Raw genomic sequence first — 26,036 nt, forward strand, 5'->3', positions numbered from 1 at the left:
GTGCTATTGTTTTAAAAATAGTTGGATTTGTTTAGATAAAAAATAATTAAAGATACTGCTGCAAAACATAGGTATATCGCAAAATCATGTAGCAATTTAAGTTCTTATTGTTATTTTGATATCAATATGTATTATTATTCTAAATAAACACATATATATAATAAACGTATTCTTTAACAGTAACACACAGTATTTTTTAAAAAAAATAAGACTTATTTTTCTTACTTAAAAACCGTAAATATATAAAGGCCAAGATTTATATTTGGAGGTGGAAAGTATAATATATTAACGGCCTAATTAACCTAATTAATATAATTTTAATGTTTCAGTTTTAAAAAATACATTTATTTTGCACGCAGCTCTAATTTATATTAATTTTCAAGCTTTTTGCATGATAAAATATTCAGATTAAAAAAGAAAAACTGTTGCAGACAGACTGGTACATTTTAAAGGTAGGTAAAATCTAAGTGTGGCCTATATGTTATGGTTAGATTAGGATAGATTAGAATTATTTTCATCCACGAATCACATACTTGCACATGCTGTGACAGCGGGCATGTCAAACATTACAATGTTTGAGTAATTAATCAAATGAATCAAAATGAGAATATTTTGACACAAATTCTATGAAAATATGTCTACCCCGCATACACAGTGATTCAAAGGTCTCTTACGGTAAGTTTAAGCTCCGAATTCTTGAAACGCATTCGTGCAAATGCAATACAAGACAAGGTCATTAGAAGCGTCTAACTGCTGTGGCAGTTTCAGCTCAAAAGCAGACCGAAATCTTACGGCGCAATACTGAATAATGGAAGATCTACCTCACGTAGCATCGAAAAACCATGCTCACTAGATACCTTCGAGCTATTGTACGATAGCAATGAAGCAATGGAAAGAATAGAACGAAGAAGATGATACAAAAAGATACGAGAAAGAGAGAAGACATTTATTTTAACAAACCAAGAAGAAAGACAGGCAAACCGGATTCTGGTCTCCAAAGCGATAACAGGAATGATGTGAATCTGGAATTGCTATATACCGAAACGAAGACAAGAGACCAAATTATAAGATGTGATTTAGAGGCGAAAGGATACGATCTTTTACTCCCCCACAGCTCGATCTGACAATAAAGCCAATTAAATATACTGGTTTTCCACTATTTGGATGTTTCGCGACGCAAAAAGATGTCTGTAAGCCGTCGCTGTTGCCACGAAATCTGGAATTATGGGAAGAGAACATGCGGAAGTTGACTTGACAACAACCTTGTTCGCTGTCTTTCTTTGTCTGCTGTGGTTCGGGAAAAAAATACGTACACTTAAACTTAACAACAACAGAAGCTCATTTTAGCCTAATTTTAAACGATTATTCCTTATCTTTTCACAAATTATGCCTTATGATGCTTTAAGTTTCCCACCAATCAGAATTTTAACGTACATAGAGAAAACTGATTTGTTAGGAATAACAAAACAAATACTAAAAATAAGCATGAACGATAAAAATTGGTAACTTTTACTAAATTTGGTAATCTTGACCAAAATATTACCCAAATGTTCATCATTGCTAAAATAATTTGGTACTGGTGAAGAATCATTTGTTTATTGACTACCAATTCATATTGCACTTTCTCTTTACCACAAAAAGAGTCACTATTAGCGTTACATGTAACTTTCTTTGTGTAACCTAATTATTTGCTAATACAAAACGTACAATCACTAAAACAAATTAATGCTGGTTCGTTTGGATGTTGTAGAGTGTTTAGCACAGCACGCTACGACGCCAGGGGTCCAGGATTCGAATCCCTGTCTGGACATGGGTGTTCTTTGTGAGTGTCCACTCATCAATTTCACCGTATCATCACTCATCCTCAGCTTCGCGATTAGCCAAAAGTGGCAGAAAAAGCGAAGTAAAATAAACCAAATCAATCAATCGTTTGTATGTTGTTTATTTAAAGAAACGTTTGGTTGCCAGACGAATGTTGGTTATATATTTCTTTCTGTATAACATCGTGACTTATAGTGATATCAACCTAGTGTACGCATGTATTGGTTCGATTGCCAGCACACAGGGAAAAAAAAATGAAGTTGTATGTATACCTGAAGACAAGACACTGTTTAATTTTAATGATAAAATTTTAAAATTTTAGTGCACTAGACAACAAATAGATAAAGTTCAAATAAAACTTCATGCTAATAAAGAATCATTATTAGAGAAAGGATTTTAAAGTGCAAAATTATGGTCGGGAAAGGGATAAAAAGATTCTGAAAATGTTTTCAAAGAGGTGCAAGAAAAGGTGCTGATAAAAAGCCTTTATACTCCCTTTTTCTGCGCGTTCTGTATATAATGCGCGCGGACCGCAGAGAGAGCGCTTGTTCTGCCGAATAGGTTTTGTTGAAGTTTGTGTTTTCTCTCGCTGGTTTTGCTACATTATCTTGGGAACTATTGGGGCTGCAATGATTATATTATACCCTTTTATAGCTCTCGTTCTGCTCTACAAAATGAGACTATAGGATTTTATGTAGCTGCTCAAGAAGAATGAGAATCGCTTATTTTTCTGTGCAATTTTTTAACAAAACATGAACGAAAAATGTGCTGAAGCATCAAAGAGGGGTAAAATGGGAATAAATGTGCTAATCTCACGAAAAGATGCAAAACGTTGCAACAAAGTGTCTTAATTTTACTTGATTTCATGTCCTAAAATACATACAGTATCTCAAGTGATCGATATATTTTTGGAAACGTGCTGCACGTTAAAATCCGTTCTCTATTATTAACATTCAGATGTATGAATGATCAATACTTTTGCAGAATGACAAAAAGATATAAGAAGATTTGTAGACTTTTTTTTTTGTGCTGTGTACTCCTTGTCCTTTCTTTTTCCGTGCGTGTGCGAGGAGGGGAAAACCAGACATTTGCAGTTAAACATAGGCTTTATCCCCCCCCCCCTTTTAACGTCTAAAAAACAAAGATTTAACCACACGTATAAGCTGGCTGTTGCCTCGACTAATTGCGCTTGTATAACGGCCTCTGTGTTTCCTTCGGCCATTTCGCAGTTGGCAGCCATTACGGCAATTGGTATATCTCTGGTGCTAGGTGGCCTCTTATTAACGATGCAATGTTGCCAGATTAGGAGAAACTAACTTAAGTCAGTTCCCTAACAAGTCATATTGCAATATATATGTACAGAGGTAATTGTTAAAAATACACGACATAAGTGTCGCCGCAAGACAGCGGTAAACTTGCAACGTGTGTAGAGAACATCACGGTGAACTAACTTCACTTGATATTTCTTTAATCGTTAAAACTTCGATTCGCTACCTACGATTTGTGTGTGTGTGTGTAACCTTAATATACACAGCACACATATGAAACCAAAATTTTCCAAATATTTCAGAACATTTACATCAACAGAGAATGAAGAATACACATCAAATCCTTTACTTGGAAACTGAAGATGGTAAATAAACAGGAAAAGTAATCATAATGTTTGCAGTCATCTGTGTCTTTCAGATGAACAAAATTCATTTGTGACATTTTGTATAGTTCGAACTGTGGCTTTCCAAATGTATAGTGATTAATATTATTTTTAGTATGTAGTACGTATGCAATGTAGTATTCCTTCTCTGTCATCTCTCTTAATTTTATTTATGCCTGTATCTTTTTTCTTTTTGCAATGATTTTATGTGTTTTGTAAAGCTAGATAGAATTCTTCTTTATTATTTATGAACGTAATTTGTTCTGGAACTCCTTCCATTATGTAGCGTTTTGATTGCCCAAGTAAGGTGTACTCCTTTACAACTGCATTTTGCTGTTAATGTCTGTAATTAGTTATTTTTTTATTATATATGAACGGCTCGGGTGTAAAACATTCATGGTAAGTGACACAGTGGCGTACGCAAGGGGGGGGGTTACGGGGTTTAACCCCCCCCTTGAGCTTGTGAAATGTTATGAAAAATGCTATGGGAAAAAATGGCTAACTTACCACAGTCAAAGATCTAGGACAATACTATTACTACTACTACTACTACTACTACTACTACTACTAATAATAATAATAATAATAATAATAATAATTTGAATTATTATTTCCATGCAGCACGGAGAAAAGCACAGCATTCCAAACACACGCGTCTTTCAGAGAGAAAGCCTTGAAAATTAACAAGTATTCTTGAAAATAAAATATGAGGGCAACTATGATTTAAAAGAGAAAACTTGTTTTGTATCTCAGTTGCAACAATGTTCCATACACTGGCGTACGCAGGATTTTTTTTCGGGATGGGCTGGAATAGTAAATGTGGATAGCAAATGGCTTCGTTTTGGAGGGCAGGATGCATAATAAAATATCTCGTATTTTTCGAGCTTTCCAGTCTATTAAAATTGTATTCAAAGACAAAAATGGTAATCGGGACTCACTTTAAAAGAGGTTTCGCATTTACACATTTTGATTTTTTTAAAGTTCTTAACGGATTTTTATTTGAAAATTCTGATTTTCTCAATTTCGGTAGGGGCTGGAACACCATCGGCCACCCCTCTACGTACGCCAGTGTTCAATGAACATGTATTTTTTTGTGTGAACAATGAGAAAGAAAGTTCTTGGTTCGTTGTTAGAGCTAATGTATAGACAAAGGCTAGGCGGACAAGAACAGTCACCAGTCCGCCTTCCCATTGTTTACCGCAGCATGTTTGAATGTCTCTCTTTTAAAATGTCTCACCTTCTTGACTATACAATTATTCAAACGACAATAAGCTTAACTATTGTAAAATGTTTTGTTGGCAAGAACAGAGACACAATCCAGATGTGAATTATCGGGGACATTTATGCGGATAAGAAGCCGGAAAAATTCCAACCAATTCCGGGAATCGAACCCGGATCTCCCGCGTGGTTGTCAGACGCTCTACCGACCAGACCCCCGCAGCTTCTTGGATGAGTTCCATACTTTGATTATTTTAATTTAATTTAATATATTTTCTTGTTTTTATGGATTTTCTTCACCTTCACACTTAAAATGTCTCACCTCGTTGACCAGGCAATTATTTCGTAACAAAGAAAAAATGCTCCCAGAATTTGATAAAAATCGAATGACTAGAAAGTGATATTGTTCTATTGCTTTCGTAAATACTATATTTATGTAGATCTCTAGTACTTAATAGTAGTAGTAGCCTTTCTGTGCATAAAGTGGACTTTAAACACCAATTCAATCAATCAATTAATAGTAGTAGTGGCATTAGTAGTATTATTAGTAGTAATTCAGCTAATTAATTAATTATAAGTATTATTAATTAATTGTGATTATTATTATTTAATTAAAGTATAATGAAACAATGGTAATATGAATTTGGAGAAAGTTTTAGAAATACCCCCCCCCTTGATAAAATCCTGCGTACGCTACTGAAGTGACATATTGGTCATTTCTGAGTTCATTAAGAAAAAAAGGTTATTAGAAGCTATACTGTAGACAAACTATTTTCGTATTGTGTTTACTAATTTCAGAAGGCTTTACTGAGTCCAATGCAAATTGTATGACATGGCAATTTCACTCGAAAACTGAAGGATGGCACATTTTACTTTGTAACTCAAAAATTACCAAAATGTCACGAGACCTTCATATATGAAAAGCTACCCTTTAACATTGCAAAATGCTGTGTAGCCACATGGGAGATGTGCATATGGAGTCCCACACATTAAAAAATATATATATATTGAAGGTGATATGATCAGCACCACGCTCCTGCCGCCTTTCCTTCTTTTGGTAGGGTACCCATTATCAGAGGCTGGGTGAACCCCAGAGCCGCTTTTATTATTTATTTCATTATTTGATTCTTTACAGAACCAGAACGTGTTATTAAAGTGAATTTGAAATTATGGATTATTATGGTTTCAGAGTTGGCTACATTGAGTGAAACATCCAATTCAACGTTTCTTCTCCAGCCACCGACCTGAGAACCAGAAAAAAGGAAATGTTCATGGGAACAAGGATAATAAGATCGCCTTCGTATTTGTTTAATACTGACGTTTCGCGACTTCGGTCTTGCTTGTTTTTAGCTTTTGCGTTCTTCTAATTCTTGTTACTGCTCACTCCTTTCCGTGTGGCACATGGACTGGTTATTATAGGCTTCAAGCACAAGCATTTTCGTTCTCTAATAGAAGGCTTCGTTCGAAACAATATACACAAATCTAGCAGGGTCTAAACCACTGAAAAATGCGTGATCGGTAGGGGCATGCATATTTCGTTTTTGACGAAAAAACGAAATTTGAAAAAACACATTGTAGTGTTAATTTTTCATGTTTTTGAAGGGTGTGAGGTGCATTTTGTGACCATATTTTGTCACGAAATAATGCGAAATGAACTGCAAAAAGCGAAATTAACTCTTAAACACGAAATTCAGGGTTTATTCACCGCCGTGACACCTTCCGAGGTCTGATTTATCCTGAGAGTTATGCAATTCCCGGAAAATTGATTAATTCTGCTGTTAATATTGGAGAAGCAAAAATGGACTCCTTTACACAGAAATAAACTTAATACTCTGATAACTACATAAATGTGCTATTAGAAGTGAAATGTTAATTCTGTGGAATAAGTGTAGTTTTTAAATCAAATTTAGGATTATTTTCACAATTTTAAAACCAATATGTCTTTTTATATACCACTTTTCATCCATTTTTTCACCGCTATAACACCGATATTTTATTTTATTTACCGCTTTTGAACCCGAAATTGACTCAGTTTTTGTACCGAAATTTTGCCTTTTTATTTACCAAAAATATGTGCCTCTAGTGATCGGTTGTCAACAATTGTCAACAATCACGTACCATCAGTTGCACTTGGTATGAATGGCACCTACAATAACAGGAAATGAGGTATAATTGATTTATATGGATGGAAAACTCGGGGCTTTTGGCCGAACAAAGGTCTCTCATGGAAGGTTAATTCATTAAACAAATCATTAATTTCTTAATTATAATATTCAGTAATAACTTTAAATGGAATTTGATGAGAAGAGAAGGGAAGGTAAAGAAAAAAGAAAGAGAAAAGAAGGGAGGACGAAAAGAGAAGAGAAAGAAGAGAAGAGAAAGAAGAGAAGAGAAGAGAAAAGAAGTGGATGCAAGAGACGAGAAGAGAAATAAAAAAGAAGATAAGAGGAAAGTAAAGAGACAAGTAAAGAAAGGATACAGAAAAGAAGAGAAGGAAAAGCAAAGAAAAAGCCCTTTCACTTTAAAGTAAAAGAGAAGAGATGATAAGGAAAGGGAAGAGAATAGACCAGAAGGAAATGGAAGAAAAACGAAGAGAATAGAAGGAAGGAGAAGGGAAAGATAAAAGAAAAGAAATGAAAATAAGAGAAGAGTCAAGATGGGAAGGGAAAGGAGACAAAGAGTGGAGGACGCATAGAGAAAAGGGAAAGGAAGAAAAATTAGTAATATGGAAGAAAATCTTTCTCTTTTTTAAAGGTGTAAACTAAAGAAAGAGCTATGTAATATTAACCTTTTGCCATGAGTGTAGAAATGACACCTTCACCAATTTCTTCTTTTTCCTTCATGTGTACGGCCGAGCAGGAAATTATCTCATTTGAGAAAACACCTTGCGTCAACTTAGGGAAAAAAAGGTCACCATCAATGCCTCAAACCGCTATTGCATATTTTGTCAAGTGGCGTGGTGCGCATCGTGCTGCAATCACACACACAAACAAGAAAGGGAATGGTAAATAAAAGTGGGAGAGAAGGGACTTATAGACAGGCTCGTTTTCTATCACCGCTGAGTTCATTTGAGATAAAAGACCGAACAAAGACGCTGGCGACATCATCATCCGTAAACAAGTAGCCCGTACGACTCACCGTGGAAACAATAACTCCCCTCGTTCCCCCTCACAGCTCCTTCGTCCTCCCTCTCCCCTTCATTCAGGAACGTCCTCCCGAAAAAAACAGCACAGTGGAATTCTTCCTTGGTATATATATGTGAAGGCAAGAAAAGTAGCAAGCTGAATTTATGAGGGTCCCTGTGCTCACTGAAAGGGGGACATGGTTGTCCCATTCCCACGGGAGTGCCCCCGCTGCGAGCCTCATTCATTACCTTAACTCTCCCCCCTCCTCTTCCCTTTCTCTTCCACCTGTATCGTATCCGTCATTTCCTCTCCTTGTCGTGGACTTGATTTCTTCTTTTTTTCACCTTCCTTCATCTGTTTCTGGTCGCCACATTGTTTTCTTGTAAGTCTCTGCTCTGAGGAATTTCTTACTTCGGCTGAAGACATGAAGTGAACAATAGCAATGGTACTGAACACTAAACGCGCGGCAATGAAAGTAGACGGGTGACAGGAGTTCGCGCTGTTGCCACGTCGGAGCACAACCCCGTGTGTTCGGAGGTTTAAGAGCAGTCCAACGTGTAAATATGGGACTCGAAAGTGCCGGGGAGGGAGGAAGGTCTGACGCTCGAACTAGGCAACGCAGCCCGGTCGACGTTGCCACACAGTGCGCGGGAACCAGCGACTTTTGTCCCGCTCTCGCTTTGCTTTTCCCATATGTGGCAACAGCGCAATTCGTCCAGCCGCCTATTTTCATCGCCGTGCGTTTAGTGTATGCAGGATCCCCCCCGGAGTTGTTCAAAGACAGAAACAGTAATCGAAGGTCTTTTAAGAGCGGAAGGGGTGCATTTACCAATTTGGTTTTCACGAGTTCTTTACTGATATCATTCGAAAATTTTGGGGGCTGTGGCCCGCTTCATGAAAATGTAAAAAAATTACATAAATTAAGAAATGCATTTTTTTCAAAAAGGGGGGTGATCATCGAGATGCACTCTATATATGTATATGCACTATATGGTAAGTCTCGAGATAAAATCAAAATAGAACAAGGTGGACAACGGGACAGACATTTGTAAATAGAAGGAAGATTGAGAATTTCACTTTTGCCCATTAACCGTAGTTAATCATCACTTAGTTTTTTAAAAAAATATTTAGGGTACACCCAACTGCAATTTATAATAAATATGTATCTTCATGCAAGATAAAACATTCAACATTAAATTTAAAAGTTTTATAAAATCTTACATATCATAATTCTGTACTGTAGAACTACACATGTGGGAATGTGGGTCTATAATCAATATTCCAAGTAGTTACGATGCCATGTTCACTTCTAGCCACAGCACAGAGAGGTGACACATGATTGCTGTTGTGTTAACGAACAAACGGTTTCGTCCCGGTTTTTGTAAATTAATAGGCACACTGATAAATTTTAACCGTAGAATACTGTAAATTTGTGCTAGTTTCTAACAGTGCACTGAGGCGGTGATTATTATTATTATTATTGATTCATTTGGTGAATTTTACTGCGAATTTTGATTAATGGCGAAGATGAGGATGATTGATAATGTTGATGAATGGGACACTCACAAATGACACTCATGCCCAGGCCAGGATTCGAATGCGGGATCCCTGGTGTCGTAGCGCGCTGTGCTAGCCACTCCGCCACGGTTGTTGGCTACTATTATTATTATTATGATGATCATCATCACCAGTTCTACTAATTTTTAATATAATGAATTATAGACTCATCTTAAAAAGTCCACAGGGCCTCCCCGATGGCGCAGTGGTAGCGTCGTTGTAATCAAGGGGTTCCGGGTTCGATACCCGGTGGAGACACATAGTGGTTCGGATCCCACTTTAGACTGTAGGTCCAGTCCCGATTAGCATTAATGTGCATAAAATGGACTTAAAACATCAAATCAATCCAATGCAATCCAATCTTAAAAACTACACTAAGTTCAATTTTTATTATTTAACGTCTCTTTTTGCCACCTTTGGCTAATCGCGACGGTAAGGATGAGTGATAATACTCACAAAGAATACGCATGCGCAGGCTGGGATTCGAGCCCGCGACTCCTGGCATCGTAGTGTGCTGTGCTAACCACTCTGACCCGGAGGTCGGTGTGTACATTAAGTAAATTAATAAATGTGATTATATGGGATTATGAATAAATAGGACATCGTTGTTATCAACACGAGCTCTCTCCACTATGATATAAGGGAATGCAAAAAACCAAGTCGCAACAAGTGTCGCACGAGCCCAACGAAATTCTCCATCACATTTCCCCTTTCCCTTTTTCTGAACAATTATCAGCGCCTCCGTTTCATTAAGCTTCTTCTCTCGTTCTTCCCATTCTGTTCTTTCTTCCTGCACGACATATTTATTGCCCCTCAGTTCACCTTGCCAGTGTTACCTGGACAGCTGATGTCCCGGACAATCTGTCAGCGCACCTCGTACGACGTTTCAACGCGGACCTTCCCTTGTTGATGCTTTACGAGCAATTGTAAATCTTCATCACTTTTACCAGCTCGCCGATAGCCTTGCATTATGGGCCTCTGTCACCAAGAGCTACTGTCAATGTCTCACGGTGACATTATTGTGAGGGGGCAAAAAAAAGGGGGGAAGGGAAAAAATGATGGTTGCTACCAGACTACCAGTGTGGCCAGTGCTGCAAAGAAACCGATGTCCAGAAATCTGAAGTCGCTATAGCGTAACCGCAATTTTGATCGGAGAACTTCGGCTCTGCTCGGAATTTTCTCCGATCGGTTATGGTAGCTCTTCAACCGCTTCACTTGAGAAACACTTCCGCATAAAAGACCGGTTAGTTAATGGAATAAACCGGTTAATTAATGGAATAATCATCCTCGTTCTGCTACGAAGTGACACGGAGATGATAACGACATGTCACGGCTGACTTGGAAAGTACGACGAACAAGCACGAGTGCTGACGGAAATAACCGAAGCAAACTGCTTAAATACACGTAAGTACAGTACAGGGTATAGTATTCTCTCTACTTGTATTGTAGTAATAATAATAATAATAAAAAAGATACACTGAAAGGCATGACAACTGCTACGAACAAGCACGAGTGATGACGGAAATACCCGAAAAAGGCTCTCTAGTTAAATACACGCGAACAGAAGTTAAAATTTTAGTGGTTCTTAAAAAAAGAGCATGTTCATTAATCTAGTGACTCGAATTTGAGTTCATAATATTCACTAATTCACTGTTTTGTATTTGTATGTTTATAATTTATTGTTTATTGAAAAACAGTTTTTGACGTAGTAGGTGGAAAGTCCAGGAAATCAGTAACATGAAAACGACTCGCTATGTGGGTAGTCCATCATGCTGAGTGATCGACTCGTGATGTCGTCACCAAAAGTCCTGGGTTCGATTCCCGAACTGGATATATTTCTTGCTATCTGCGTCCCACTATCAATGTAAAATCATCACCATTCATCCTCATCGTCGCGATTTGCCAAAAGTGGCAGAACAACATATTAAGATAAAAATATAATAAATACTGGGCCGAGATAGCGTGTGAAATGGCGTGACATGGCGGAGATGTCACGTTCTGTAACGTCTCGCTTATCTACGCACACGTCTTTAGCATGCAGACAATTACACTTATATTGCATAACGAGTACTCATAAGAGTTGTTCAAAGTTGTTCACGCTCTATCTCAGCCCAGAGCCAAAACGAACGTACTGTATATGAATGTGATGAAATGTCATCTGGTCTCCGTCACGTATTGGTATTTTAAAGTACAGATGACATATTTTACTGACTGTCCTTCTTTCAGCACTTGAACGTCCATTAATTCTAATCGTGGCAATTAACCTAAGAGTTGTAAAATACGATAAAACAGGGGAAAAATTAACAGCTTGGCAACACTGAAAAATAATCTGGAAACTGTGTGTTCCCGAATTACGAGGTGCAATAGATCAGCGGCTTAGATGAAGATAAAACTGTGAATTTGTCGCTGGTCAAACACAGGAGTCCTACCTGTGTGTGTGGTCCTCCATCTTAAATAACAGTCTCAGCGCCCTGCTAAATTGGCCTCAATCGGTAACAAAATATGGCAGCTGTGACAATAGAAGGGATCTATTGGGTAGAACTGGTTGGACCAAGACACATTAGGTTGCTATGTACTGTTTTAGAAGCTGTGGGAAAGCCATGGAGGATGCAAAGATGCATGATCAAATGCATGTAAGACAATTTTCGTGGTAAATGATTGGTAACGAAATTGGAAGTCGGAAGTCCGGGATCGAATCCCTGGTAAGGTATTTCATCATCAATTATCATTGACCGTCACGGTCTCGGTTAGCCTAAGGAAATAAATTAGCGGCTAACAATAACCAAGTTTCCTTGGTGGCCGAACGCGCTGAGTGATCGACTCAGGAATTCACCAACGAAGCTTCTTGAGAGAAAAAAGAGATGAGCAGGTAAGGCAGGATAAGAGAAGAGAGGAAAGACGAGAGAAGAAAAGAGAAGGGAAGGGTAGCAAATGGAGGAGAAGCGATAAGAAAGGAAAGGAAGTGAATAGAATGGAAAGGAGGACAACAGAAGAGGAGGAAGAGAAGATGAGAGAAAGACGACAAGAAAAGGGCGAAAATAGGAGAGAAGAGAAGAAGAGGAAAGGGAATGGAAGAAAAGGAGAAGAACCGGAAGGCAAAGAGAGAATAGTAGGGAAGGGAAGGGGGAGCAGAGAAGTGAATAGAGGAAAGAGAAGAGTAGAAAGAGGAAGGGAAAAGAAAGGTAAGGATAAAAATGGAGGAACGGGAAGGAGAGAAGAAGAAGGGAAGGGAAGGAAATGAAGAAGAGGAGAGAATGGAAGAGTAGGTTAAGGAAAAGAAGAGATATGGAGATAAGAAGAAAGAAAAGTGAAAGACAAAATAAGTAAGTGAGAAGAGAAGGTGAAAATATAAAGGAAGGAAGGGAAAGGGAAAGGAGGAAAATGGAGGGAAGGAAAGGATAGAGAAGCAGAAAAGAGAACAGGAGGGAAAAGAAGAGAAGGGAAGAGAAAAGATAGGTAGACAGAGGAATGAAGAGAAGATGAAAGAAGTAAATAGAATAGGAGAGAAAGGAGACGAAAATATAAAAGAGAATGGAAATTAATTGGGGAAACAACTTGCTCGTAAGGCAATAGAATAGCGTAAATGGGACCCATTTTTGTTGTTTACCAAAGAATCAAACGCAAGAAGCACTCACCTTTTGTGAGCACCTTCCTTAGGCTTCTTCTCTCCGAGGTGCAGTTCCACCGCCTGTTCCTGAACTGGAACTGACATTCCTTTGTCCCTATCTGCGCCCCCTCCTGGATCTCCTTCACCAGCGCCGTCTCCTTCTTGCACATCTCGGCCAGCTTTCCTCGGATACGCCTCCACTTCTTGCAAATCCTCTTGGGATCCATTACAAGGTGACTACCCACAGCCCTGCCAAGAAAGACCAAAGCTATTTATTAGTGTTCGCTATGTGTAATGTGTCTTAGCTGCTATTGCAAGTATGACTAGGTAGGGAAAATACTCCGTCCAACTTAAATTTTGCACAGAGTTAAACAACAGATTAATGTATTATAAGCAGATATGGAACTCTGGCAGTAAACCTTCTGCACTTTAAATTACTGTGTGCAAGACGTTCTAGTATCGACCGCTGAGGGACGCCACTCAAACTTTTTGCTCAGGCTGGACATTCCGCACAGGTCAACGAATGAATCACCCTACTCACACCAGGGGACACGGAAGAGCTACAAAGGAAAACTGTTTTCTCCTCGAAGATCCTCGCAAACTGTTGTGAATAGTTGGGTAACTAAGTGAAAGTAAAACGTGCGAGTGGCGCCTCTCAGCGGTCGATGCTAGAACTTCTTGCACACAGTAATTTAAAGCGCAGAGGGTTTGCTGCCTGAGTTCCATATCTGCTTATAATACGTTTATCTGTGGTTAAACCAGTACCAGAATGCACAATAAATACATACCAGTAATGAAGCTACAGAATTCAGTGGAGCAAGGTAACAGTGTTATACAAAGAACAAAATTTGAAACTAAGGAAAATCATAACAACCTTCATAGCAATGCTCCAAAACCCTATACGTCATCCCAGTGTAGAATTCAAATACATATGGCTCCCTTTCCTCAAAAAAATTAGTAGAATAAATGGTAGCAAAATTTAGTACAAAATTCTTGAGACCGCCGTGGAGTAATTGATTTGTAGCAAATATTCCAGCTCTGTCGCAGGTTCGATTCCCATCACCGGCAAAATAAATTTCACCTGAAGGCAAGAGAAGTATAGTGTTAGAATAAATATACTTTAAAGCACTAGATAATTGATAACGTCCAATTAACATTGCATGCTAATGTATAACCATTGTCACTAGCATAATGCATAAATTATGTTCATTTTATATGGTCAGTTTCTTACCTTACTTTGCGACATTTGATTATAAGTGAGTGGGCAAAAATGCTGTACTTTGGAATTTTCTGTGTACAGCACTATATATAAATAAATATTTGCAGAGGATGCAATTAACTTATTTGATTGCGTTATTTGAGATCCATTTACTATTTCTTTGGTATTAATTGTCTTTCATTCTTCTTTCCGAAGTCATCCCGATGGCGTAACGGTAATTTCGTTGCCTTGTAATGAAGGGGTCTCGGGTTTGATTCAACACATTGCACAGGGGGGTCGGATCCCACTTTAAACTGTAGGTGTACAGTCCCAATTAGCCTCTCTGCATAAAATGACCTTAAAACTGAAACTTTGCGGAACTGGGAATAATCTGAATCAAACTGATCACACAGTGTAGTAAAGTTAATACTTCTGTATAGTTTTACATGTACAGTCACGGACACTTCTGGGTTGTACCAGCCTCATTGACTTTGAATGGAATCACTACAATGCAAAAGTGTCCGTGACCGTACATCTTCTGAAGGTAGAACGGGATGGGATGCCTATCCACTGGTGGGTGACCTTGTAAGTACTTCGCGCTTACGTCAGCTCTAGGGAGCAGACATCATGCAAAGAGAATGGCCACGAAAAATCACAATTACGCACGTCCATCGTGACGTCATACGGGCGTCTCACCTGAGCACCTAGCGTCAGATGGGGCTCCCGGTTTGCATCCACGGCCGTTGTTTATTTGGAGTCGCTGAGGAGCCGTGTCTGTCTGGAACAAGGAGAAGCTCTAAATCTTTGGGAATTGAGATGAGCAGGTATACGCGCGGTGATGTTCATTTCGGTCGATCTAGTAAACCGCGAATCCACGGGGGCCTAGGAAAGTGACGTCTTCGATGGACGCAGAGCAGAACTGTGGCCTTTGAAAGACGATTAGGCTTTTGTTTCATAGGAATTACTGCGGAAAGGCATGATGGCGTTCTGGGGTTGGTAACGTACGTTCAATCCACTGTGGAGAAGCATTGTATATTATCCTTTTCGCTGCACTTTTTGATTCTCTCTGTACTCACGCGTCTACACTCAGAGAACTAAATGCATCATATCGATTGATGCACCAGAATGCATCCACTGATGCACTAAAGTGTGTTTTATGGCTTCTTCAAAGAATCAGATTCACATTTCATTCAAGTGTGGATTTCTATCAGTCGAGATGCACTTCAATGCATCAGTTGATGCGTTTTGATGCACCAGAATGCATCTTTTATGATGATGGACTTAAAACGTTTCGTCTGAGCTACATAAACTCTGTAGCTCAATCCAAACGTTTAAGTGCATCATTCAAAAAGATGCAGGAAGGTGCATCAAGGAACATCAACTGGTGCATCTCGACTGAAAGAAATCCTCACTAGAATGAAATGATGCACTTCGGTGTTTCTTTCACGACATACAAAAATGCACCCAAATGCATCAAATGTGAATCTGATTCTTTGAAGAAGTCATAAAACACACTTTAGTGCATCAGTCGATGCATTCTGGTGCATCAATCGATATGATGCATTTAGTTTGCTGTGTGTAGTTGGTTACAGGGTGCAAAACCGACTCGTCTACGTCGTTGATTTGATGTCAAGTGGTGCCTTTGGTGTCTGCACCGCTTGCACTATGTTCTGGAAAGGTGTGATGTATGGTCACATGGTGCATACCCAATCAAATGAAGGTTTAAAGCAGCAGACAGGCATTTCTTAAATCTCCAGCTCGAGAAGACGAGTCTAAACGCAAAAGGGGTGGTAGGTAGAAACATGTAGATTTCGGATCAGTATTTCGCTTGTGTACGTTCGGTTGCTTTGTTTATTATCACTCGCCTTGTTGTGTTTGGGATTTGCGATGGCCATTACAACTCGTAACATCCCGGTGATGCTATTATTAGAGAACGGATTTTAAGGTGTAGCACCTGTCCAAAATTATAGTTGTTTTCATACCGATCATTTGAGATATGTATTTTAGGACATGATATCAAGTGAAATGAACACACTTTGTTGCAACTTTTTGTGAGATTAGAACATTTTACCTCCTCTTTGATGCTTCAGCACCATTTTCCTTCCTTTTCTTTCATGTTTTGTTAAAAAAAAATTGGACAGAAAAATAAACGATTTTCACTGTTCTTGAGCAGCTACATAAAATCCTATAGTCTCATTTTGTAGAGCACCCTAGGTGTGAAACTTCATTCACAGCACACAATAATTTTCACGGAAGCTGGCTCTCTCATCCATTCCACCCCTATTTGGCCACTGGACTCGTCCTGTCAGGGCGTGCGCACTTGGGTTAATCGTCTAGACTAAAGCAGACGGACTGTCCAGCTGCGGCCAATATACAGGGTGATTCATAAGGCAGAGAAACATTAAAAAAATTCACCATAGGTAAACTATTCAATGGATAGTGGTATTCTTACGCCGATAGAACGACAAACTATAAGATTTTGGATTGGCGCTAGAGGGTAGTAGTAGCTAATATGGCGCTAAGTAAAGATGAGGAATCTTTTGCGTGTTGGAATACGCAAGAACTGTCCGCTGTAACTGTGCATCGACGATTTCGAGCAGATTTCGGAAGGGGTCACCTGTGTGCAACAGTATCAAGAAGTGGTAATAGAAATTCCGAGAAGTCTGTGTGTGCTTCTCCGGGATGTGCCAACACGCGTGTGGAACGAAATGTAGTACCGGCTAGAAATCTCCGCATCAGCGAAGGTGGACACATAGAGAATTTATGAGGTGCAAGAAAACTTGGAGAGTTTGTCGTTCTGTCGGCATCAGAATTACCACTGTCACTTGCATCGTTTATCTGTATTAAATTTGTTTCACACACATTTACGGCGAAAGATAACACAGGAACCAACAAATAGGAAAGGAACAATTTCTCAGAAATCACGTGGTTTCGTTTTCATTAACTTCATTCTTGCAGTGGACGGAGAATAGTGTTGACCAGTAGCGACGGTTGGACGGTAGGAGCAGCGACAGTTTAATCTCTCTTGATTGATTGATTGATTTGCTTTATTTTACTTCGCTTTTTGTGCCACTCTTGGCTAATTTCCGAAGATGGGGATGAGTGATGATATGATTACATTGATGAATGGACACTCACAAACATCCATTCCCAGGCCCGGATTCCTGGCGTCGTAGCGCGGGAGTGGGACAAAAGTGGAGGGAACTGCCTCCTAATCGCCACCACTGATGTTTATTTACAAGATCCTTGACTTGAAGCAAGTTTATGACGCGAAGAACTGGAAGAACCAAAATAAAACGTGGAATAAGTACGAAATGTAACTAAGAGAAATCAGGTGATTCAATTTCTGCAAACTCAGTGACTCAATTTCGAAAAGACATCCCGTCACATCCTTAGGACCTCCAGAAGTTCCACGAGAACCAGCCAAATATAGCTCCGTCAACAATCTCTCACAGCTCCCAAACACATGAACCTATATGATCAAGTGGAGTACGTAAACAACGGACCTCCTGGCAGTACGCGTCTGTCCGGTAGCATTTGTTGACGCTGCACTAAACCCACCAATCCGATGATAGCATTACAGAGTGACTTGTGTACGTTGGAAACGGGCATTTTTGGCAGGTAGCATGCTTGAGTATGGTAGCATGGCTCTCACGTTGGCGTATTCCGGAAAGCAATTGTTTATTTTCGCTCTCGAATTCTTGAGAAAGGGCTGATTTTTCATTTCGGTTTATACTTCTTTCGGTTTTATGAGCTCTCGTGTTAACTTCCTTCGCATAACACGTCCCGCAATATGCCGCAGGCAAGTGCGAGGGGTTGTCGCTATTCCGCAAGAAAAATTGACCTTCTGAAAGTTTAAAAGTGCGAAATGGAGAAGTGATGGTTGAATATAACGTAACGCAGGTTCCCTCGAGGTGGATTTTATGTGTGTAACCTGTCCAGTTACGTGTGAGACACTGGATTGAGGTACTGATTTCCCTGTTGAGGTCGTTGGTGCGAGGAAACTGTATCCTCTCGGACGATCCTCAGGGATGGTACACTCAACTGCAAAAGTGACAGTAGGCCAATTGTCCAATTTTGTTCAATCTGTTTTCGCAATTCAGGAACTAATATTTTCACGTGGAATGTTTGACTGTTCCCAACTCAGGAACCGATGCCTCCAGAGGGAAGGGGGAGACGTAAGGCCGGTTTTTTAGAGGTTCTTATCTTTACTGTACGTTACCCTGAAATACTACTGTGCTTTACAGGGAGTTTATTTTTCGCTCTAATATACAGGGTGATTAATAACTCCGTGAAACATTTGAAAAATTCATAAGACATGAACTACTGAACGAAAAAACAAACATTTTATTTTCATAATAAAGCTTCAAGCTTTGTCTCCAATAACACAAAAGTCACAAATGCTCTATGTGTCCACCTTTAGCGATGCGGCAAATGTCTACCTAGGTATGCGATAATCCACAAGGTGTTAAATCGGGGGACCAGGGTGGCCACCCCATCCTCTCTTCCTATGCGCCTTATCCACCTTCTTGACAAATTTACTGAACAACATATTACTACTATGGCCTCCTAGCAGCAAAACATGACAACACCGTACCGCGCATTGCTTGCATAAAAAAACTTACATTGTTTCTCTCTCTATTGAAGTTACAGTTCTAACAATCCGTTGCGTAGTTTGATTGTTAGAACTGTTTTAAGTATTCATCGATTTGATTTAGTTTAGGCTAATTTGCGAAGATGGGGATGATATGATGAATGGACACTCACAAACATCCATGCCCATGCCCCCGGCGTCGTAGCGCGATGTGATAACCACTGCGCCATGGGGGCAGGCTCTCTTTAAGTGTTTCACGGACTTATGAACATCCCTGTATTTCGAGTATATTACAGATATTTTGCTTGTAGGTTATGCCAGGTTAGGATAAGTTATGTTAGGTTACATACGCGTAGATGTGTGTAATGTTAACTGTTTCAAATGCCAATTCATCTTCCTCAGAGGCAATTAGTTAGGATGTCCTCGGTTGGGAAGACATTGCACTGAAAACAAAGCATGGTGTAGAATAACACAAGAATAAAAATATGTAGTTATGAACAATTTGCTTGCTATTAATCCTTGGCGTTGTCTGTGCTAAGATGAGACATATGTAAAGTCGAGACGTTTTGTCTCGTTCTTGGCTTTTGTACACTGACAGACATTAAAAAGGAAAGTGCGAAAATTCAATTTGGTGTTGTTCTTTTTATTTTTTGGTAACTCCATGCCGGTGGCAGAACTTGCCATTGAAAATTTGCTATTAATATCCATTCCGCCGTAGAGTTAGGCAACACGCATAACGCCAAGCAGGGAAGCGAGTATTTCAGGATTTAGTTATCCTATTTTTATTGCAGGTGACTGTATGCACCTCCAGTTAATCATACCAACATTTTTTGTGACACGCATCCATAAAAGTGTTCACAAAAGCCTAATTTGTAGCAGAATTAGCCTTTACACCCTTTAAAATAGTTTGCACACCCTCTCGGGATTGGTTGATTAAGTTGGTGTTTTAAATCCACTTAATGCACACTAAGGCTAATCGGGACTGGACGTATAGTTTAAAGTGGGATCCGAACAAATGATGTGCCTCCACAGGGTACCGAACCCGGGAACCCTTGATTACAAGGCGACGACGCTACCACTGCGACATCGGGAAGGCTTTTTTTATGTTAAAAATAGGACATTTTAAGGTCGAGAAGGTAAATTTTCCTCCGGGCCAGGAACAGTACTGGGATCAACCTTTATCCATCCTCTTGCTGGCGATCTTTGAGTGTGACAGAACGGTTTTACTTTGCACATTTCGCACGGGAACCACAAAGCCCAGGAAAATCTTTTTATTTTCATCTTCTTTGCTTTATTTCCCACTGTTGTCCCCCCACCCTAGCCACAACCAGACACAATAACGATGAGAAGAGGCTCTTGTCAAACACCACCGCGAGTGAGTGACAGTGAGTGAGAGGCATTATGGGTAACAAATTACTCTATTTATTTGTTCAAAATGAAGTAACACGGCGCTGGTTTCTGTAGGCAAGAAGGAGAAAAGCGACTCGGATTTATTTACCTTGGCCCGAAGCCCTCGCTCTCCTTCCTTAGCACTTTCAATCTGGGATCGTCAGTTTTGCTACTTCTCTTGGTTTTCGACGCTTCAGATGTGATCGCAGCATCCCATCCGGTATCTCGAGACCCAGTCTGAGTAAACAAGAAAAGGATAAGTGCGTTTCCTGCATCGGAAGTCCGATTTTTGGTTTCTCCTTTTATCCCGATTGCAAGGAACTTAACGTGAGCCATGCAGCGTCTATCCAGCGGTGTTTGGAAATGACTTGTTACAAGTAACACTTACTATTTTGGGAATTCTAGGTGTAGCTTGCTACTTTTAAAAGTAAATGATTGATTTGTTTTCTTTTTTGACACTTTTGGCTAATCGCGACGATGAGGATGAAATGGATGAAGTGACAATCACAAACACACTTCCTACAGAGCTGCAGGTCCAGGCGCCACAGCGTCGTTAGTCTGCAAAATGCTGTCCAGGGTGTGCTACGTGGAAGTCAGGTTGATATTTGGCTACTTTAGTAGTAGCTCACTCCCTTTAAAAGTAAGATTTGATTGATTGAGTTGGTGTTTTAAGTCCACTTTATGCACAGTAAGGCTAATCGGGACTGGACCTACAGTTTAAAGTAGGATCCGAACTTTAGAAGTAAGTAGCTGTCACTGTAATAGAGCTATTTTTTCTCAATAAGAGTAACGTCATGGACAGTTACTTTTAGAGTTGCTTTATGGCACGTAAATTATTAACTTGAAAGTTTGTAACGTGGGAGAAAAGCTATATTTGGCAACTCTACAAATAAATAAATTATATTTATTACACACCGTGTCCATAAATATACTATCATACTTTAAAGTGGTATTACGTCGCTTTGGATACTCGTATTTAAATGAAATTGGTGACATTTGAAAGAAAAACTCAAATATTTTTGTGCATGTCAACAATGGACACCAATATCAGCAATGGACAACAATGAACGAGATCAAACATAGAAACTGAAATAAATTCACTCCTGACAACAATGGACGATGCGGGTTCATTGTTGGATATTTAGCAGGCAGGCAGGTTGCATGTGAATGTTTTCCTTTAAAATTGTGTTGTTATCACAGAAGATTTAAGAACGTAGTTGGTGTGTTTTAGAATATCATTCCACGCAGAGTTTGGTGAACGTGTTGGTGTGTTTTATCATTCCACGCAGAGTTGGCCGCCGAGGTCACCTGACTTGTCGGTCTGTGACTTTATTTTATGGGGTTACATGAAAGATTGTGTCTATGTACCCCCATTGCCTCAAAATCTGCAAGAACTGCAAATTCGCATAACTTCTGCAATCCAGTCCATCCCTGTGGATATGTTGGAGCGTGTGTGGCATGATTGGGAATTTTGCCTTGATGTCTGCAGGGCCACTCGTGGGGGCCACATTCAACGTCTATGAGTTGTAAAATAAAATATTTGAGTTTTTCTTTCAAATGTCACCAATTTCATTTAAATACGATTATCCAAAGCGACGTAATACCATTTTAAAGTATGACAGTATATTTATGGACACGCTGTATTATTGGAGATACTCTCCTACTCAATACACATCGGCCACCGTGGCGGAGTGGTTAGCACATCTCGCTACGACGCCAGGAGTCCCGGGTTCGAATCCCGGGTAGGCATGGATGATTGTGAGTGTCCATTCATCAATTTCATCATGTCCTCATTCATCCTCATCTTCGCAATTTATACAAAAGTGGCACAAAAAGCGAAGTAAAATAAATCCAATCCATCAATCAAAACCTACTAAATACACCGGGCTACCCCGATGCCCAATAGTGGTAACTTCATGGCCTTGTAATCAAGAGGTCCCGAGTTTCATACCCGGTGGAGGCACATAGTGGTTCGGATCCAACTTAAACTCTCTTGTCGCGATTAGCCATATCTGTGCATAAAGTGAACAAACTTTGTTCATCTTGAGGCTTTACAGATTTTAAACCTTTAAGCAATGAAATAGGGAATCGTTCTGATATTGTGCTATAATTTTACCCCTGCTGTATCACAAGAAAATCTTCGAACATTAAAGGATACATTTTATTCTCGAAAGCTCCCTGAATTTGGACAAATTCTCTTGTTGAACATTCTGCCTTTTACACTCACTCATTCGAATGAAACAGTTTATTCTATAATTTTGTCAAAATCGTAATTAACTGAAATTTCTTTCTTTCATCGACTATCATACGAGTAGGAATACGTAAGTAATTGAATGAGAAACAATGTCGATTACCTTCCCCCCCCCCGGGGGGGGGGGGGAAGGGATTTCGACTAACCAGTTCGAGACGTTCTTCACGATGCTCATTACCAGGTTCTTCTTTTTCCGGTGTAATGAGCAGTCGGAAAATGGATTGTAAATTACCCAATAGAAGACACATCAGAGGTACACACACACATGTATATGCAGTTGAACCTGAGTTTTACATATGCCAAGGTGAAGAGAAAATAATACCTATAACTGAGAATTACAAATCAGATTTAGATACCATGTCATATTATAATTAAAATACTGTAATTGCATCTATTTTGAGGAACAAGATACAGTTATTTCCATCATAATGTGGTAAATTAACGTATCTAAAAGTTTGATAAATACATTACATTTGCCACTTTATTAGTGAACACTTTGACACTGAAATACTACAGTAGACACTATAGGTTTTCTTAAGTTTTACTACCAAATTTTAAAATATTGTCTAAAATAGCATTTCTTTTACTAATGACTGTGCAAAGAGTTGTATAAGCGATGCCTAAATCTGCAGCTATTTCAGTTTTAGTTTTGTGTGTATTAGCGTCCACTTCCCGTATAAATTTTACTTTCTAGTCAAGCGTGCAACTTTTCCTCTTTCTGTTCTTCATGGCCGACCAGTAGCAATTGAAAACTATCACTTCTGTGACATTGTTGTAAGCTTGGTTACGCACAGGCCCGTAGCTAGAAGGGAAGGGGGCAGTTGCCTGCTTTACCGCCCCCTGTGAAAAATGTAGAACACATTCCTACCCGGAATTCTCACTAATCTTTACAATTATATCCTATATTGCTCTAGCAACATATGAAAGACACTTATGTATTTGGTGATTTATTAAGGTGTGTTGCATTCCGTATAATGTAGTTCCAGGATTCAGACTTCGGCAAATGATTTCGCAATTTTCAATATCTAGAACAGTTGTGACATTTTGAGTAGTCTTGTATTAAAGGTGCCTAATGTGCTTGGATGTGTGGCTATGAACTTAGAATTGCTTAAATTTTTGTTTCCCAAGGCTACCTTTTGGTAATAGTGATTCATGTGGTAGGGAGAGGGAGTGGATATTTGATTTTTGTTACTTAGCGTTGCTTTCCTGCCACTTCTAGCTAATCGCAACAATGGGTGATGACGTGAAATTGATGAAGACACACTCCCAAACAGGGATTGTTCCCGCCGACCTTGGACGGAAGTCCATTCTAGGGGAAGCAAACATTGAAGTAAAAAAATAAGACTAGGAGAATCTAAGAATAGCAAGACAAATGGATACTCAAGATAGAATTAGTTTTCACGCGTTCCATGCATTTTTCTTCCAGATGGCCAAGGGCACTTGCAGGGGGCACAGAGAGGCAATTGGCCCCTTGATTTCAAATTTTATACAAATAAAAATACATTTCTTAAAATTTTCTTCTTAAAGTCCAAGTTTAGAGCCATAGCTATGGGGCGGCGGGAGTCGGCCCTGGGAGCCAAACGATCTATATGAAAAAAAAAATGTTAAGGAGAATGCCATGGCGGCCCGTAAAATTATTTGCGCCCTATTAAATCAATTCCTCTCTTTGAAACTTAATATGAAATATTAATGAAGACACTGTAATCCAAGAAGCCATTGATCAATCAAGGGATTCCTATTTGTTTGTCAGGTGTCAAACACATTTATTTCCCCTATAATATAATACAATTCACACAATATTTTGGAAAATGGTTAACGTATCCAATAGGCAAACATTGTCTGTAGTGATACAAGAGTCTCCCCTTTGAAGGAAATAGAAACCGTGGTGGACTGAGAGACCCAGGTTTTAGCAAGTACAAAAAAATATATTACAATTTTTTACACAATTCATCAAAGTGTAGATAATATTAATAAATAACCATTATTATTTAATTAATTCGATTTTTCTTCCATAACTCAACACAATGGTGGTTGGATTCATTAGATTCCTTTGTACGTAAAAATCTTGCATACTAGAAACTAGAAGAAAACATTATGAAGCACGATTTATGAAGGGCTCTCCCTTAATCAGTTCTGCAGAGAGGCCCAAAGCTGTTGGTACATATTAATCGTCTATTAATATTATCGACCTGTAAATATCAAGTAGATACAGTCCCGATTAGCCTATTTATGTTAAACTTTATCTTTATATTCTTTGGCAATGTGGAAAGGTCATTACCAGAATATGGTTATTTTATGTTCACTGTAAAAAAAAATACACTTTCTGCACACTTTTGGAACACTTCCTAGAAACTACTTTTGATCACTTCTTGTACACATTAAATGTGCACAAGAAGTGTACAGGAAGTGCTTCAATAGTGTACGCGAAGTGCTAAAAAGTGTACAGGAAGTGTACAAAAAGTGCAGCAAAAGAAGTGTACAGGAAGTGTGCAAGAAGTATTTCCAATATAAAGGTATCCCAAAAGTGTGTAAGAAGTGTGCTGCAGAAACTACTTTTGATCACTTCTGGTACACTTTACACATTTGGAACACTTGTGAAAATACTTGAGCGACACTTCTTGCACACATGAGACATATCGCAATTCAGTACTCATACTTAGTTTCTAGAATAAAAATACAGTTAACTCACATTTAACTTGACAATTGAAGGAGGAAAAAGCAACAACTTTCAACTGTGAACCTTAAATTTTGTGAGATGCGTGTTTGTTTTTCTGCGACACACGTACCTTCTACTTATATAGCCCAGAATCAAAAAGATTGCTCATGGGAGATTCACTTTTATTCACTGCAGTACATTTTCTTCTTTAATTTGTATCTTAGATGTTCACATATTTTTCGAAGAGTGTTAAAGCACAATTTTTCACTATGATTACAATCAAACGTATCATTATTTGTTGTACAAAAACTTATGTTTCTTGTACACATTTTGACAGAACCATCTAGCGGCCGGTGTAGGAACAACCAGCCCCCCGAAGTTAACGATCTGTTTTGGTGTGCTTTAAAGATGAATAGTTCGATTTAAGAAAATCTATTAATTTCCTCGGAACATTCAACTTGCTCCTTCTTCAATTTTAATGAGATTTATCCAATTATCAAATTGGTACATTAAACAAAAAAGTATTGATAGTTTCATGATGCAATGCGATCTCCATGTGTTCCAGGAAAAAAATAGTTATATTTTGTTATTGTTTAATGTTGCTTGCTTTCAAGTGTGTTACTGCTTTATATAATGAAATTGATTTATGTTCATAAGATATTCATTTGTCAAAAAAGTATAAAATAACAATCGATATGACCAACAACACAAAATGAAATCATGTGCTACAAAAGTGTACAAGAAGTGTACAGACTTACTTTAAACAAAAGTGTACAGAAAGCGTTGAAGAAGTGCACACAACTTTGAATGTGTCCCCAAAGTGTGCAACAAGTGTACAAAATTTCGTCATTTCGGGTCGCACACATCTAGAACACTTTAAGTACACTTTTGCAACACCTTCAGTACACATCTTGTGCATATTATATGCAAGAAAGTGTACCAAAAGTGTACAAGAAGTGTATTTTTTTT

At 38.9% G+C, this 26,036-nt stretch overlaps 1 protein-coding gene across 5 annotated transcripts in view; it reads right to left on the minus strand.

Annotated features, from left to right (window-relative positions):
• The window catches only part of Wnt6 (Wnt oncogene analog 6), a 168,507-nt gene that overhangs the window by 16,077 nt on the left and 126,394 nt on the right, over window positions 1–26,036 (minus strand). For all 5 annotated transcript variants that reach the window (XM_083139239.1, XM_083139238.1, XM_083139240.1 and 2 more), the window contains one exon: window positions 13,008–13,228. In XM_083139239.1, coding sequence (XP_082995365.1) covers window positions 13,008–13,206 — 199 coding nt within the window. In that variant the 5' untranslated portion in view covers window positions 13,207–13,228. The remainder of the gene's footprint in view (window positions 1–13,007; window positions 13,229–26,036) is intronic.

This window comes from Lepisma saccharinum, chromosome 17 (assembly GCF_977018435.1).
Source record: "Lepisma saccharinum chromosome 17, izLepSacc3.1, whole genome shotgun sequence".
Taxonomy (NCBI): domain Eukaryota; kingdom Metazoa; phylum Arthropoda; class Insecta; order Zygentoma; family Lepismatidae; genus Lepisma; species Lepisma saccharinum.